The 16,778-nt window shown below is 35.6% G+C and overlaps 1 protein-coding gene across 2 annotated transcripts in view; it reads left to right on the top strand.

Moving 5' to 3' along the window:
* The first annotated feature begins 7 nt into the window (after positions 1 to 7).
* SNX29 (sorting nexin 29) overlaps positions 8 to 16,778 on the top strand; it is a 145,337-nt gene continuing 128,566 nt past the window's right edge. For both annotated transcript variants that reach the window (XM_076351069.1, XM_076351070.1), the window contains exons 1-5: positions 8 to 60; positions 5,816 to 5,880; positions 6,739 to 6,791; positions 10,347 to 10,471; positions 16,583 to 16,763. In XM_076351069.1, the coding sequence (XP_076207184.1) occupies positions 54 to 60; positions 5,816 to 5,880; positions 6,739 to 6,791; positions 10,347 to 10,471; positions 16,583 to 16,763 (431 nt within the window). In that variant the 5' untranslated portion in view covers positions 8 to 53. The remainder of the gene's footprint in view (positions 61 to 5,815; positions 5,881 to 6,738; positions 6,792 to 10,346; positions 10,472 to 16,582; positions 16,764 to 16,778) is intronic.

The raw sequence follows: 16,778 nt of genomic DNA on the forward strand, positions 1-16,778 counted from the left end.
GCCGGAGGAGGGACCGGGTCTGGCGGACGGAGGGTGCGAGCCCCGCGGCCACCATGAGTGGTGAGTGGAGGGCTTGAGCGGGGCCCTCTCCGCTACCAGGGCGCGCTAGGTGGGGCCGCCGGGTCTCTGGGGCACTGTCGGGGCTGGCGCGGGCAGAGCTTGCCCGGGGGGTCCCCGCTGCTCCGCTGCCTGCTCGGTCAGGCGTGGTCCTGTCTCCCGCGGGCCGAGGCCCCTTTCTCCCCCCTTGCTTCTCCCCGGCGGGGCTGGGGGCTGTGGCGTGGTGAGGCACAGGAGACTTTGGCCGCTCTGGCCCCGCAGTGCGGGGTAGGGCTCAGCCCTTGCCTGCATCACTGCACCCCGCTCCTCATTTTGGCTCCCAAAGCCCCCCACAAGTAGTGTTTTACCTCGTTTTAAACCCTAAAGCCTGCCCTTGAGCATGACACTGGCTCACAGCACAAGTGATGCTGGTCTCGGGGATCTCTGTTGCCTCAACTGTGGAAAATCACAGGAAATATTCCCGAGAAAATAAATGACCAAGAGAAAATAATAATAATAATAAAAAAATTACAAACTTATTAACATGCAGTTGGTGAGAGAGGTGAGAAGCATGACTAGTGGAAAATGCTGTTCCTTCCAGTATTTAGGGTGTATCGTTGCTGCCTCTAACTCAGTCCTAACGAGGATGTGTTGGTTGTGGATGTGTTCATTTCTCATCTCCGTGTTACAGTGAAGCGGTGTGTGTGGATGTGCTAAATCCTGAGGTTTTTGAGGTGTTCGTAAGGGGAAATATTTAAAAGCTTTGCATGAGAATTGGGACCCATAGACTTTAAGACTGGAGGAAGCGTAGCCCCTTGAATGGGCCAACACGGAGAGTTATTTGGTAGGATGGAGGAAGACATTTTAATAGGTGTTTCCTGTAAATATAAAGGATAGCATGTCTTGAAACACGCTGGCAAGGGTTTGTTTAGGTTTTTTTAGGAAGGGAGGTGCTTTAGTAAATGCTTTCGGGGGTCTGCTTATACAACTTCAGTAATGGAAGTTGCAGACAACACTCTGCACCTGAACATTAGATCATATGTTTTTCTCCCACCCTGATTTAATACATGGTGAGATCTGTTGCCAAAAATAGTAAGAAAAAAATTGAAGAGTTAACTGGGGTAACTAAATGCTACATGTTTTATGCATAGCAGTCATTTCTGAAAATGAAACCAAAAATGAAAATGAAAACACTTCACTTGTGTTTTTCTCTGTTTTGTTCTCACCTTTGTGGTAAGAAGAAAATGAAAGATTTCTATGGAAGAAGAGATGAGGGAAAAAAAGATTATTGTGGGGAAAAGAAAAATGCAAGTAACAGTCAAATCTTTCAAACCATGGAAAAAGGAAGTTTCTCAAATGTTTCAGATCTTGACACGATATAGACTAAATCCTAATTCTGAAGTTTTTAAGAGTCAGCATTTTCATATGGAAAACCTCAGCCCTTCAATAATGAATTCAGGCTAGGACTAGCCTTGTGCAAATTTGTGCAAATCAGTCTAAATCTTCCTAGGAGACTCATCTTTGGGAGCTCTGTTTGAATTCTGTGACTCAAAAGGCATGGTGGCACCTCCTGTGGCATAAAGCCTCATCATGTAGTCATTTTTAATACCTTTAATCTTTTTATTTTTCTTTTTTTTTAAACAATGAAGAGATACAGGTTTACGGGAGAGAAAACATTTAATTACTTAAAATAGGATAATGCCTAAGGTGACATTAAGTCTAGTAGTTCAATTGCATGGCTAACCTAACCCATGTGTAGCCCTTGCCAAGACCTCTATGACTTTTCCAACAGTTCCGATTAGACAGCAAGATAATGAAAAGAACACTAATTCTGCACTTTGCCAAACATTACTGTTATACAATACTGTACAGTATCTTCCAGAATAATGTAACTGGAACAGATCAGGACAGAGAAATGTGTATCATTATCATGCTTGTTTTCAGATAAAGGAGATAGCTAATGTTAACATCATCAAATTTAACCATGTCCTTTTTTAGTGGCTGTAACAGCACTGTCTACACTTATTTCCCTGCCCAATTTTAGCCCTCAAAAATAAAGGGGCTGTTCCTAAAATGTAGATAGACAAACCTCTTTGCCTAATGGCTATAATTATTTTTAACATATATATTTTTAGCTACAGTGTATTTCTAGTGGATGTGAAGATAACTTCCTGTTGATTTGAGCATTACTTTAATATTACTAATGCTACTTACTAATTACATACACATATTCTGTTGGACAGTGTTGAATAGGCTAAACTTTAAAGGGATGTAACACAAGGATACTAGATTTATGTACTTGTCAAGAATTAGGGGTGTTGTCACTTGTTGAATGACAGTTTCAAAAAACATACAAAAATGCAACTAATTGAGAATGAGGCAGTAGAATCATAATAGTGTGGTACAAGGTAGTATTTAAATTAGGTCTGTGTTTGTTTTATCTTAAACTTGGACCCTCAGAACCTGTACTAGAGCAAGCAAAAGGAATTGCAGTCTGAAGTTTTGCATACAGGGCTTCAAGAAGTATGTAAGAGCAATCTGAGATTTTTTTTTTTTTAACCTGTATGCTACATGTGGTGCTGAAGAGAGCTGTACCTATAAAGAATTGGATGAAAATCCTGTTTTCCTTTACTTGCATAGTCAGTTTTGTTCTGCTGTAGGTGTGGTTATTTCTGTCAGGATATGGAGAGGAGTTTGTTTTAAAAATAGGAAAACACGACTGTAAACAACAAAAAATGACAAGGGTCACAGAGGCAGGTGCAGTACCTGAGCCTATTTTTAACCCTTTTTGACTGAGTAGATGTTGATGGGAGGAGTCTCTTTAAGTTTCTTAGTTTTTGCAACCTTATACATAGGTTTTCACAATTATTTTTAGATTCATGTATGAACTTCCTTTTTGATTGCAATAGTATAAATACAGCCTTTTTTTCTGAGTAATGCTGTTTTTATGCATTCTATGTTTTGTATTTGTATGTGTGTTACTGCAGTTTTAAACACTGTTCTGAATCAGTAGAAGGGTATTTTGGTCAGTTTATAATACACTGTTAGTCTTTAAATCAACTAGAGTTGATTACATTTAATTGGTGCTCTTGTCTGAAAATATGCTTTGTTTTTTTTTAAAGAGTTTAGAAAATGAAGACTGTAAAACAGCAAAATCTTAAATAAAGTTGGTAGAGATTTATTTTTACCTTCCATCTACTTGAAACAAAAACGTTGCTAAATAGTACTACATTTTCTCGGCTTATTACGAAGAAAAATATATCCTCTGCTTGAAAAAGCACACAACTTAATCTTTCAATTTTTAAAAAACGTTAGATGTTGTGAATATTCTTTTTCTTCTACCTGCAAAATTTCTATGTTAAGCACAGCAATAGAAGAATTCTGAAGACATGCATTGAGCAGAAACCTCGGGCAGCCCTCAGTATAGACATTATGTGGCCTCATAGCCCTGTTAATGGTGAAGGTGATCTGAGCTGCCTATGGAAATTACTGGTTGTAATCACGTGTACTCATAATTGTTATTAGTACAAATTTACAAGTAAAATAAAGACAAAATACACATTACACTGCATTCAGTCTGTGTAAATTTAAGGCTGTTTGATATTACATGCTTTAGTCTTAGAACATCAGTTAGCATAGTGATCGTCTGTAGGTTTTCTGTATTTACGCATTTTTTTATATTGTTCACAGTCTGGTATCTAGTTGCAAACCATTTCTGTGTTACCAAATAGATACAAAGATGCCAAAGAGATGTGAATTTAAAAACTAACGTGTATTGCAGTTGGAAGACAAACGTAACCCATGTACTTAGTATTTTCATTTGATAGATGTTTCTCAGGTTGCGAAATTAATAATTACATGCATTTGTTCTGAAGTAGTCTCAAACTTAATATAAAGAGAACTGTTGCATTATGCCTATTCTCGCAGGTATGTGGATAGCATAAGACTGTAAAAGTAATGAGTTTTGAAACAGTAGAGAAAATATGCAGGTTTGTGTATATTCAATGTTACTGTGCATAAGGGGTTGTACTAAAAGTTGGGATTTAATTGTTTTCCGTATTTTACAGTTATGTGATTTATTATAAGGCATTCAGATGCATAGGCATGTGTCTGTTTTTGGCAATGCATGCATGGTAAGAACACTGAATATAATTTAATAAAATTGTAATCTCTGGAGGAGCACAAAGCGGAGTAGTAGGGATTATATGAATTTAACCTTATCTTCACATTGGCATAACTGGCATAGTTGTTTGGAAGTTAAAACCTACTTGGTATGGGGTTTGTTTCTAGAGTCCTTTACTAGCATTGAACATTGTTTGCATCTTCACCTGAGTTTGCACGCATTGGAGTATTTGACTAACAGAACCAACCCTCATACATCACATGTCTGCACAGTTTGAGTCAGAGTTCAAAATCGGAAGTATAACTTCTTGAAAATCCACTGTAATCAGCTAAATAAGCATTGTGAAGCTTAGCTAGCAGCTACATTTGCACGTTTTTCCTATTGCTTTCTTTATTCTGGCATTGTGTATTATAGACTTACTGTGGGGTTTTTCTTCTCCTAATCCCATATTTAAGATGAAACAAAGGCAGAATAATTTCAGCAGGACAAATTCTGTCCCCTCCTGCTGGTTTAGGAGCAAACTACTTTGAATTGGATTATGAAGATAAGAAGTTCTGGGATTGGGACCTCACAGTGTTGGACAGCAAGAGGAAGAGACACATATCTTTGATGTCATCTCTGTTTACTAGAGGGCTTATTGTGTGGTATTTGATTTTCAGTATATGGAGGAACTTGCCCATGCGGAGTTTTGTTAATTGGCTTTCAGTCTGTGCATATATTAGTTGTATGTTCTTTGAGAGGAAAAGAAGAATAGAATGACTTTAATTCCAGAGAGGTCACAGAGGTTTTTGAAGGATATTTTGAACTTAAGGTCAGAATAAAGAAATGATAGAGGTGATGTAGGTTAATTAAACAATAAATTTTACACGTATTCACGGGAGTTTATAAAGCGTATTCCAACAAGCAAAGTATTATGCTATTTGTTGTTGAAATGATTGAGAAGTTAAAGATTGTCTTGCATAGTTGCTTGTATAGTAACAAACTAGATTTTATAGGTGTTAATCAGGAAGAACTATGCTGGTAGCTAAATTTCGACGGATTTATTGTAACAATTGCTGTCTGTTCACCTGACTTAAAACTCTTTCTGCGGTAAGGTGGTTTGACAGTAAGAAGATATTCCTGCTGTCTCTTTGTAATTTTCCATTCTTTTCTTGTGCTATGATGATATACTACCCTGGTAGTTGTCCCAGTATGAACATTTATGGGGTTGCAGCGCAAGCTCCATCATACATAATCCAACCAACCAAAAAAAAAAATTAAAAAAAATTAAAAAATCTTAAACTAGGTCAGTTCCAGGCTTGCAATATGCCCCCACAGGTGGTTGTGCTAAGAAGCTAGGGGCAAGCTGTGCTGATTGTACACAATTATACTATATTTGGTATTGCTGCAATATACCTTATATCATCAAACCAAAATCTTACTAAAATAAGACTTTAGATGATATTTCAAACAGTAGTCCTGCATGTTAGAGAAAGGCTACTTGAAACCTCAAAACACAGACTTATACTGCGTCATTTTACTTAGAGAAAATACATTAATAAATTTAATGGAATAATTGGCATGGGAAGAAAGTTTTCAGGGCCCTGGTGTTGGCCCAAATTTATTTTTGTTAAAAAACTATTTATTTTAAAACGATACCGTTTTGTTGAATTTCAGGTTCACAGAACAATGACACTAAAAGACAGTTTCTTCTAGAACGGCTACTGGATGCAGTTAAACAAGTGAGAAATCCAATACATATTTCTACAGTATACTTACTCTGAGTTGTTAGTACTAGCAGGAATTGTCTTTGCCCTTTTTTCTCCTCTTTACCAGACAAAGAAGCAATCTTGTCTTTCACACAGTACTACTTAGTTTTTGTGTCTGCTAGCAAACAACTGTTATGCAGTATTTGTTTAAAATTCTTGTTCTTGACAGATTATATTTGTAGTATATATATTATATATATAATATAGAATATGCATTATATATATTTGTAATACTTATATGACTGAACTAAGTTGTAGTGTAATGCAAAAGCTAAATTAGTTAACGTTTTACAGTAGCAGGTTTTTTTTCTTTACACTAGGATTTTAGTGAATGGTTAAGATACATGTAAAGTTGAGATTTATTTATGTATGTATGTATCTTGCATCAACATGAAGTTCAGCAAGTAGAATTTCATAGACTGGATTCAATTTAGGAGAGCTTGGGAGGCAAAAGAATGCCTCAAAAGTAAGCCAATGATATGTTTTATGAAGAACGATTCTTCTGTAATTGTAGCACTGAGCTGTATAGGAGCAGTGTTTGGTTTTGTGGGTGTACATTTAAAACTCAAATGTAATTTTTACTCAATTGTAAATTTATTGAAGGGCCTGCAGGTGTGTTGTTCTGGCTAGCAAGAATATATTTGAACTGCAAGAGTAGCCCATTAGTGGAACATAATGCTGTAAAGCATTTTTTGATTGCAGGCTGTATTTGCCAATGCTTTATTTTGTACTGCTTCCTTTTTTGTTAAGACTTTGTTTCTTATATGGAAATATTTCAGAATATTAAGTTTGTTAGTGTAACAAAAATTTCTTAAAATTTGTTTATTGCAGTGTCAAATACGGTTTGGAGGAAGAAAAGAAATTGCTTCAGACTCTGATAGCAGGTAAAATAGTCTAAGAAACTTTTAACACGCTTAGATTATGTATCATAATGACATAAAACATATGGCACAAAATACTTGACACGCTCAAAAACCCCCCACTTCTTTTTGTTTACACAAACACTGACATGAAACTGAATTTTTCATCTTGTTACAAATTTGACAGCTTAACAAAGAGTGTTCTTCTGTATGAAGTTACAAGTGTTTAAGTGGCTGCAGAGTTCATGACAAAACATTGAATTCTGAGGTCTGAACATGAGATTGGGAGAACTTCTCTTCCCTAAAACCTCTTTTAAAATGAATGTGTATTTATTACCCATACACCTGTCTTTCATGAAGCTTGACACTTGTGTCAAGTGTGTTTAACGCATAGTCATTAAGAAAATTTTTATTCCTATTTTTCCTTATTTCTGACATGTTTTAAACCTGTTTTTCTTCTTTTTCTGTATGAGAAGTTGTTCCTTTTTATTAATGTGAGTCAAAAAATGTCATTTAATTCCTCTTAGTTGCATTTGTTGTTGGATATGGCATATTGGTTTCTAAGGCTTTTAAGAAGATGACTGGTGGGCAGAAATTGCAGTGCTTTTTGTATCCTATTGAGTCTTTCTCAGAATCCGTCCTATCGAAGAATCTTGGATAAATAAAACACCGGGATTAAATGCAGTTGTTTGTTGTCCTTTTTCTTATATCCTTGAAGTTTGACTCTGCCTTTTGGGAAGAAGTTAATTATCTGTTGACCATTTATAAATGATGCATAAAATTCTCTCTAATCCCCTCCCAATTCAGTCTTTAAGAACATGTCTAGGGGTGTGGTTTCATGACTTCCGGAAAGCCAACATAACAATTCATTGCTACTGAAGGGGTGGGGAATGTTCATGCATCTCCTCAAGGTTCCTGACTTCAGTACTACTCCCTTGCACCACCTTTTTAAGCAATGCCTGGTGATCATCCAGTCTCCTCTGAATTAATTTAATAAAAGAAGAAATAATGCAAAAGGATAACTTTCTGCCATTTTAGTGAGTTAAATCAGTAAAACATCTGGTGAATGCTAGAGTTGCTGCAAGGAGGGGAAGATCCCACAGCTAGAAGCAATGGGAAGTGCAGAAGAGGAGGAACAAGCAACAAGGGATGAGAGGGCAAACCCATCTCCTTTCAGGAGCAGCTTGTAATGCAGCTCCTGTGCATTACCTGTGTGTGAAATTCCAGGCTAATGCTATGCCATGGCAGCTTAAGCCCGTCTGACTTTTGGCTACTACTGTCATCCTTGTCCTGCCCTTGGCTGTTTCAGCCTACAGTGTTTTGGGGAAACAGAAATAGTGTTCTATTGAACTAGCATAGAGGAAACAGTTCAGTACAGGGTTTGTTGGACAGAAGCTGTTGCGAGGGAGGAAGCAAGAAGGTGCAGGTGGGATAAAGGGATGGTGGGGCTGAAGCACCTAGCAGTTGGACTTGCTGTGCAGCTATAGCTGTTGGCACAGAAGCATCAACTAGAGATAGTTATTTAATCTTTACTGTTTAGTTTATATGAGACAATGTATTGATGATGATTGCCTTTGTAGTAGATTGTGTAAACTCGGCTAGAAGGAAGTACCTCCTATGTAGAGCAAATTCTATGGATCTAAAACGTCTGCTTTCTTGCTCAGTTTGCTTGAACAACTGCTTTGCTGCAGTTGTTTAATAATTTCAATGATGACCTTTAGTATTTGTCTTCTGATAAACAGTGAGAGTTAGGATTCCAAAGATATAATGCTGGCCAAATTTTACTTATTTTTTAAATATTTTCCTTAGAATTCAGTAGACATGCTGAATAATGGATTATAGCTAGGCGGTTTCAGGATTAAAAAGGAAGTGGAAATTACATTAATAGATTTTTTTTTTTTCCCCTAAATTCCATGGTGTTTGAGGTTGTTACTATGCTAAATACTCAGATAATTTTGCAAATGAGGATAGTCTGAGAATTTAGATCAAAATCCAGTAAAATCCATGATTCTCCAAGTTTTGTTCTCCCAGTGTTTTTTTTTGTCTTTGAGATTATAATTATTCAGAGTTCTACTATGTCTATGTACACTTAGGGACATGGTTTAGTGGGTGGTGGTGTTGGGTTGACGGTTGGACTCGATGATCTTAGAGGTCTTTTCCAACCTTAATGATTCTATGATTCTATGATTCTACACTAGACTTCTCCATGTTTTTCTGTATTTGTTTGTTTAACGTACCCTCGTGGTGCTATCTAGTAAATACGCTATGTGTATTGGGCATTGAGGAATACCTGATTTTTTTTTTTTTATTTTATTTTGTTTTGTTTTGCTAGTGGCTAAATTTTCCTGTAAAATGCTGCACAGTTTTCTTGCTTTGATTCTCAGTGCACATGGATTTTTAATAATATGAGCTCTTTCACAGAACCTAGTTTCTGTTCCGCTTTTTCTGAATTGAAAAAGTCAAGCAGGTTTTTTGTTTTTGGTTCCCCCCCCCCCCCCCGGGGGGTCATGTATCTGCTGGAATTTCCATTTTTAACAGCAGCAGTCTTTTTGGCAAAAATTAATCACAACTGCTCCACAATCATCTTGAGTATTGTTTGAATTATATTCTGCTTTGTTAGTAAAGTTTTCCTAACAAAGTAAAGTTTTCCTAATATAAATGTACTGGAAAACTTTACATGTTAAAAGCTCTTCTGTCCAGGGCAATAATAGTAAAAATACCTCTTTTTCTGTCAGCGCTTCTCCTGAGATCTTGTGCTTTTTTGTGACCCTGAATAGAACTCTCTACTTCCGGAATGCCGGGGCAGAGTCCTGAGCCACTTTGTCAACTGTTTTTATTTATTTGCTTGAATTTAGTTAAAGTATCTGTCCTTCCTTTTAGTAATCAGCTTTGGCAGCCAGGTGACAACTTTCTCAAGCTTAAGTTTTGAGTATTGTTTGTTTAATGGCAAAAATAAAACTTCGAGAAAGTAAAATTTCAACCAAACAAACAGATTGCATTCATGTCTGTTGTATCTTAAGCCTTCCCACTCCCTGTAGGTTACAGTAATATTCCTTTCTTTGGCAGGCTGAATTTTAAAACTTTGCTGGTTTTACAATGTTTCTACCTGTGTGAAAATTGATTTATTAACTGGGTTATGTTTAAAAAAAAAAATCAGGAAATTTATAAATAGTATTGTAGAGAACAACATCAAAACCTGAAGATTGAACACATCTCCGGAAAAATCTTTGTCATTTTCCTATTCCTAGGATTTGTGAAGGACATTAAAATGTACATTTACTTGTTTTCCTAGGCTTGAATTATCACACTGTAGCAGGTGAGGATGATTTCTCAAATTGATTGCCAGTTCTTCTGAATATAACTTGTGCCCCAGCTTTGGATAGTCATGATGAGACTGTGGGTATAAGTAGATTATACTGTTTGCAAATAATGGGATTAGTGCATATAAGGGGTCTTTCACTACATATAAGATAATGGTTCACCTTTACATTCTCTATTCAGAGATTTGGAATGAACCCGCTCTATAGAAACATAGCTGATTGTTCTTTTCACGTGATTTCTTGAAAAATTCTGTTGCAGAGTCACTTGTTTGTGTGCTCAGTTTGAAGCTGTGTTACAGCATGGTCTGAGGAGGAGCCGAGGATTAGCATTAACAGCAGCAGCAATCAAACAGGCAGCAGGTTTCTCCAGTAAAATTGAAACAGGTAATTCATTAATCATAACTATTCTATTTTAAATGATTGATAAGTGCAAGCAGGTGATATAATTTCTAATGGAAGTTTTAAACAACGCATGAAACTGCAGACTGTTGGTAGCATACTTAATACTTGGACTCTCATTAAGCAGTGAAAATGGTTATTGCTTTCTTAATCTAGTTTAACTTTCATACCAAGTTTCTCTAGAAATTTTCGTGTTTGGAAATCTGCACTTCCCATAGTTCCATCATGAATAGTATCATTGGCAAATTTCTGTTGAATTCTGGTAGGGATAAACATTGTGTAATTGTGCTGTTAAGTTTTTACTACAACATTTTCATCCTTAACCGTGTCTTACTCTGTTCTTTAACTGCCATATTCTATAGTATCAGATATGTTTAACTTCTAAGTATTGATGTAATTTTAAAAACAAAACTTACATTACTTATATTGGTTGGGTTGTTTTTTATTACTTTCTCCACATTTAAAGATAAGATTCCTTTATTTTTGTTGCCTTCTCTTCACCTTGAAGTTTCCCTTTTTTTTTTTTTAATCAAAAGTATATGACGGTGTTAATCTTCATCAGTTTTGTTGTGAAGTTTGACATAGAGTATCTTTTTTCTTAAACATGGTACACATAAAGAAGTTTCTTTTTGGCTTTTGAAACTCTGTCAAGTGTAATATATAACACATAGTGGGGTTTTAGGTTTTGGTTTTGGTTTGTTTTTTTTTTTTAAATATATTCAGTGGTACTAGAATTGTTAATACATACTGATCTCCAGCCATAACTTCCTGTTACACCAGACAACTGCATATAATGGATAGTACATTAACACAAAATGTGTAGGTTTTTAATGGTGTCTCTAAATTGCTGTAACAATGGACTTGTTTCCTGTGGATGATAGGGTGAAATGTTGGGTCTTGTGTGCTGACTTTCCTGCTAATGGGTTAGAGCCTCCAGACTTAGCTTTTTTGGGGAACTAAAATAGCTATGCTTTTAGAGAAGTTGGTGAGTTTCCCATGTTTGCCTCTCTTTCTTAGTAATGGGCAAGACTTGACACTTTGTGGACTCTAAATGAAAAAGTAAGAAAAATGCAGCTGTTTACACAATCTTCACAGATTTTTTGGCTCTTCTGTATGCTTTTTTCTTCCTTGTGTGTGTTTGTAATTGGGGATTAGATAGTCTCTTTCAGCCTCTGGGTAGTTTCCGTCTCTTTAAAGGGTAGTGATTTCGTTATCTGCTTTTTATCCCCCCAGCTTGCAATTGAGAGTCTTATGCTTTGGTGCAGAGAATATTCTCCCCTGTTATGCTCTCTCTGATTTATGCCAATAGTGTGTCTTTAAAGACATTACGTATAATTCTTATGATTTCTCTTGTCTGTTGGTAACGTCAAGAGTGCATGAAATTTTTGGTCCTGTCTTTTAGTGGTCAGATGTACAAAGGTGCATCTCTGATACTTGGGAACTTAGTAACAATTTAGCTATATGTTCATATGTATGTGTCTCTTATTTGGGGGCTTGTCAGTGAGATGATGTGGAGGAAGAGGAGAAATTTGGGAAAGTTATCTATGGTTGGGGAATGGAAGAAGGAAGAAAACATCATTTTTACTCCTTAAGAAGCTTAAGCCATGTATGGAAGTTCAAGAACAAAAATGTGGCTGCTTTGCAGCAAATTGAATGCTGTACAGTGAGTAAGAAGAGAAGCGCTTTTTTTTTTTTGTTAATGGAAATTACTGGGTTCCACTGCATTTATCTTTGCGAATTAGTGTTGTGTTTTTTTGTGGTTTTTTTTGTTGTTGTTTTTTTTTTTTTTTTTCCCCTGAAAGCAGTTGCAAAGTACTTCTATATTTTTATCACTTTCAGGCAAATGAGTCTGGTATGATTTATATTTCGTTCTGTCTAACATAATCACAGGTGCCATCTTTTTCTTTAACATAGTGGAATACTGCTGTTTAGGCTATACATTCAAGCTTTGACAATTGAAAAGTAAAATTGTTCAGCAGTGGGTTTTTATTTGAAATTTACAGATACTTCATGACAAACTGTACTTTCAAATGGCTGTAAACAATATAGCATCATTTTGCATTTAAGAGCTTCAGTGTTTTACTTTGTTTTTCTTAAATGAAAATAAAAGTTTTAAATAAAAACTCCAGTAGTAGCTCTTTGGAACTATGACTTAATCCTATTTAAAATATTTTAATTTTTTAATACATCTTCAAGTAAACGAATTCCTAACATCAGTGTGATTTGGTACCAATTGATGGCATGGTCATTACAGGCATATGCAGCTCCTTTATTCTTATATTAAGCAATCTAAACAAAACCAGCAAACAATAAAATTGTATTCTGTCTTTAGTTTGTAATAATATGAGGGTCTTTTCATTTAATTCCAGTTACAGTTATGTGAGAATACTGTAGCTGATGCAGTATTCACTAAAAATTATTAGGACGATGTTGTTGAAAGATTCTAAATAGATAACTCTTCCATTGCCTCTGGCTGCTCTTTCTGCTGTTTTATTAGAGGTTCCAGACTTGCTGAAACCTTTCTGTCAGTAATAGCAGTAATAGTTCATAGCAGTGTTTTTTCTGCACTCAATCAGAGGATCATAGGCTAATTCAAGTTGGAAGGGTCCTCAGGAGGTCTGCAGCCCTACAAAGATCATCTCTGAGGTTAAACGAGGTTGCTCAGGGCTTTGTCCGTTTGGGACTTGAAAACCTCCACAGACTGCACAAGCTCTTCGGTCAACCATGTTCCAATATTTGACTGTCATCATGATGAAAGAGTTTTTCCTTATATCCAGTCTGAGCCTCTCTTGTTTTAACTTATGCCTGTTGTCTGCTGTCCTCCTGCTATGTGCTGATGTAAAGAGCCTAGATCAGTCGTCTTGATGACTTCCTCGTAGGTACCGGAGGGCTGCTATTAGGTGCCTTCCCTCCCCCTAAGCCTTCTCTTCTCCAGGCTGAAGCAAAATTTTGTCTTTGTTGCTTTTTTTTTTTTTTAGTAGTTCTGGTGCTGCATGTTGCTATAGATTAATGTATATGCTTTGATGGTATACCTGTAGGATAGTATTATCTGTTTACACATAGGTAAACCATGGCAGAATTACAGATGTGGCTTGTTCACAGCCTCATGGCACGTCAGTACCAAAAATGGGAATGTATTTTGAAATTGTTGCTAAGTCACAATATGTTTATAGTTTTATGACTTTGCATATCATAGCTTGCGTATGAATAGTAGGACATTGTAGAGTAATGCTGAGGGCTAATATGGTAAAATTATTAGTTGCTACGGTTAGAAATGAAAATGATAGACTAAGGCTTATGGAATATAAACTTCATTTAATGATACTCTCAATTAAAAGTGAAAGAACTAGTACTTCCAACTATAGCAAAGGATGTTCTACTATGAGACACTCATGACAAATATGAAGCTGTTCTTTAATTACTTGACAGAGCAAACACTGAAATGCACAATGGCTGCACAGTGTAAATTGTTTTCTTTACTTTTTTTTTTTGCATAAGAAGGCACTGAACCTGGCTTCAGACTTATCTTATGCTCTCAGCTTGAGACATGACTGCTGTTTGGTGCTGATTAATGATTGGTGGTATTGCAGTTATCGGAACTGTGATATTATTAAAATTAAATAAACTGTTTTCACAAAGTGATTAATATTTGGGTGACTATAACATCAGTGTCTTCTCTGCCTACAGTACAATTGTACAATTTGTATTTTACTGAAATGAAAATGATCTTACTTCTGAATAGCAAGTTTTGGATTATTTGCTATGAAAAATAATATTAACAGTTAGAACTTGGATTTTCATTTAACACTACTCTCAAATAAGAGAACTTAGTCATTTGAAAATGCCACTTACATTACTGTTTTTATAAGGTATGTCATGGAGGGACTTAGAGCATGGAATGCTCTTGCTTTATTTCCATTGGATAGATTTTGATTAAAAACTGATGATAATCCAAATTTTGAAGCTTTTCAGAATCCTTGATATCTGCAAATAATCAGAATGCCAAGAAACACTGAGTTTCACTCTCAGCATAAGAGGAAATCTGCTTATTTTCTCTATTCCTGTAATATTTTCACTTCCTACTTTAGTATTGTTTTGAGCTTTAGCAAGACAGAAAAATGAATTTTATTGGTCACAAGAAACAATGAAATCATTAAATCACTATCATCTTGATACAAATCTGGCATTTTAAGGAATGCTTTTTTTTTTTTAAATATACATGTGTTTTATTTTTGAAAGGCAGATCAAATAAGTTGAAGCCAAAGGAGTAGGACATATACGATATTTGAATGCTCTTACATGTTCAGTGGACCTCCTTATTGTTTGCATGTTAATGTGCCTATAAGGTCCTAGTTCAGCAAAGTATACCTTTAGTTTTTCATCCTATGTTGTCAATTCAGTGGTTCCTTTTTTTTGCACATTTGTCTAATTTAGAAGAGCTTTGGGTCATTCTTGCATAGCTGTCAGACCTATTTCACAAAACTTTTAGTTAATGAGTCTAACCTGCTTGTTATGTGTTTAGGTTTCTAAAACTATATTATAAACTTCGCTAATCTAATGCTGTATTTGGCTTTCAGCAGAGATTAATAAAAAACCCCATACCCTCAAATGAGCATATTTCACCAGAAGAATTCATAAGCTGTAGTGAAAACCTATTCAAAATCTGGCTGCATGCTTTTTATTTAGCAGAGAGAAAGAGAAGCGTCATGGATGGCCTTTTCTTAAAATTCTTACTACATTAAAAAAGATTTAGAAAAATGGTAAGCAAGGAGTGGCAGGATCAATCTGTTTTCTCTCTCGTGTGAATTTTTCTTCTGTGTCTTTGAAGAGATTTTTTACCCATCTTTAAACATCTGCTTCATGTGGCCTACATTGAGATTATGATCAAAAGCCAGCATAATATTTGAGGTGATAGTGCATTATTCACTTGTACAATAGAATTATTTTCCCTTTTTTGTTAACTTAAAAAAAAATGTTGAGCAAAGACATGTATTCAACTGTTAAAAGGAGTACCTGCTGTCTTCCTTGAGACATTGATCTGTTTTGAATTTTTTGTAATGCTTGGGTTTCTCAGATTTTTTTTCTCTTAAAAATATCCTATTTGCCTTAAATTCGGTCTCTTAATATGTTACTGACTGTATATATTAACAGTTTTCAAACCGTTCTAGTTATTTAAGCAATTCTATTTCCAAAAAATCAAAGCCACATGAACGTTATTGTTAATGTTATATTTTAAGATACTTTCAAGGAGTATGTATTTGATGCAACATTAATGACTAATGATTGCCAAACTATATCATATAGTAATGATTCAAGTCTTACAGATGAATTATGTGATGTTTGGTTGTTTTTTTCACCCTGAGAAACTGGTAAGAGGTGAATTGTAATAAATATGTCCTTAAAATATGTTCTTATTCAGTTAAGAAACAGGAATATGTAAAATACTAGGTGTTTGATTGTACGTTTACAATTACTGATGTAGATTTTTTGTTACCTCCAATTGAGAAATTTGAGGCAACCGTAAAAAAACTTTTTATCAAAATTTGGGAACAGGGCAAGGAAAGTATTTTAGTGGAAAGAGGTTGTGTTGCCCTTTAAATGTAAGACTTTTTTTTTTTTAAAGTAACATGAATTTGCCATTTGCATGTCTGCAAATTCTGGAGCTACCCGTTCCTTTGGACCTAGCTTCTAACATTTCACAATCAGCAGTAAGATACAGTTCTAAGGAATTTTTTTTCTTTGCATAATATATTCCCAGCTGAACATGTGAACCCGTTCTACGGATGAAATACTAGCTTAAATGTGCTTTTAAATGTGAATTCTTTTTAAAAATGTAGGATAGAATCCTTTAGCGTGTGTTTGGCTTTTTCAATGAAGTGAAAAGTTCTAAGTGCTTAAATACCCCAAGTTCTGTAGAAATAAATAACCTATTTAACTGGAGAGTTATACGAAGATGGTAAATGATTCACCTTTGTTCAGAGTTATATACCTGCTTGTTTTATAAAATTGCACGTAAATGCATTCAGATATGAGCTTAGCGTTTTTTCGGTGGTGTGTGTTTATTTATTTATTTATTTATTTATTTTTTAATTCCAGAGCCAGTGTTTTGGTACTATGTGAAAGAAGTTCTGAATAAACATGAACTGCAGCGCTTTTACTCTCTGAAGACAATTACTACAGATATTGGTAGAGGCCGGGCTTGGTTGCGCTGTGCATTAAATGAACATTCCCTGGAAAGATATGTTCATATGCTGCTTGCAGATAAGAATCGACTCAGGTATCATATTTGATA

Source organism: Aptenodytes patagonicus, chromosome 13 (assembly GCF_965638725.1).
Source record: "Aptenodytes patagonicus chromosome 13, bAptPat1.pri.cur, whole genome shotgun sequence".
NCBI lineage: Eukaryota > Metazoa > Chordata > Aves > Sphenisciformes > Spheniscidae > Aptenodytes > Aptenodytes patagonicus.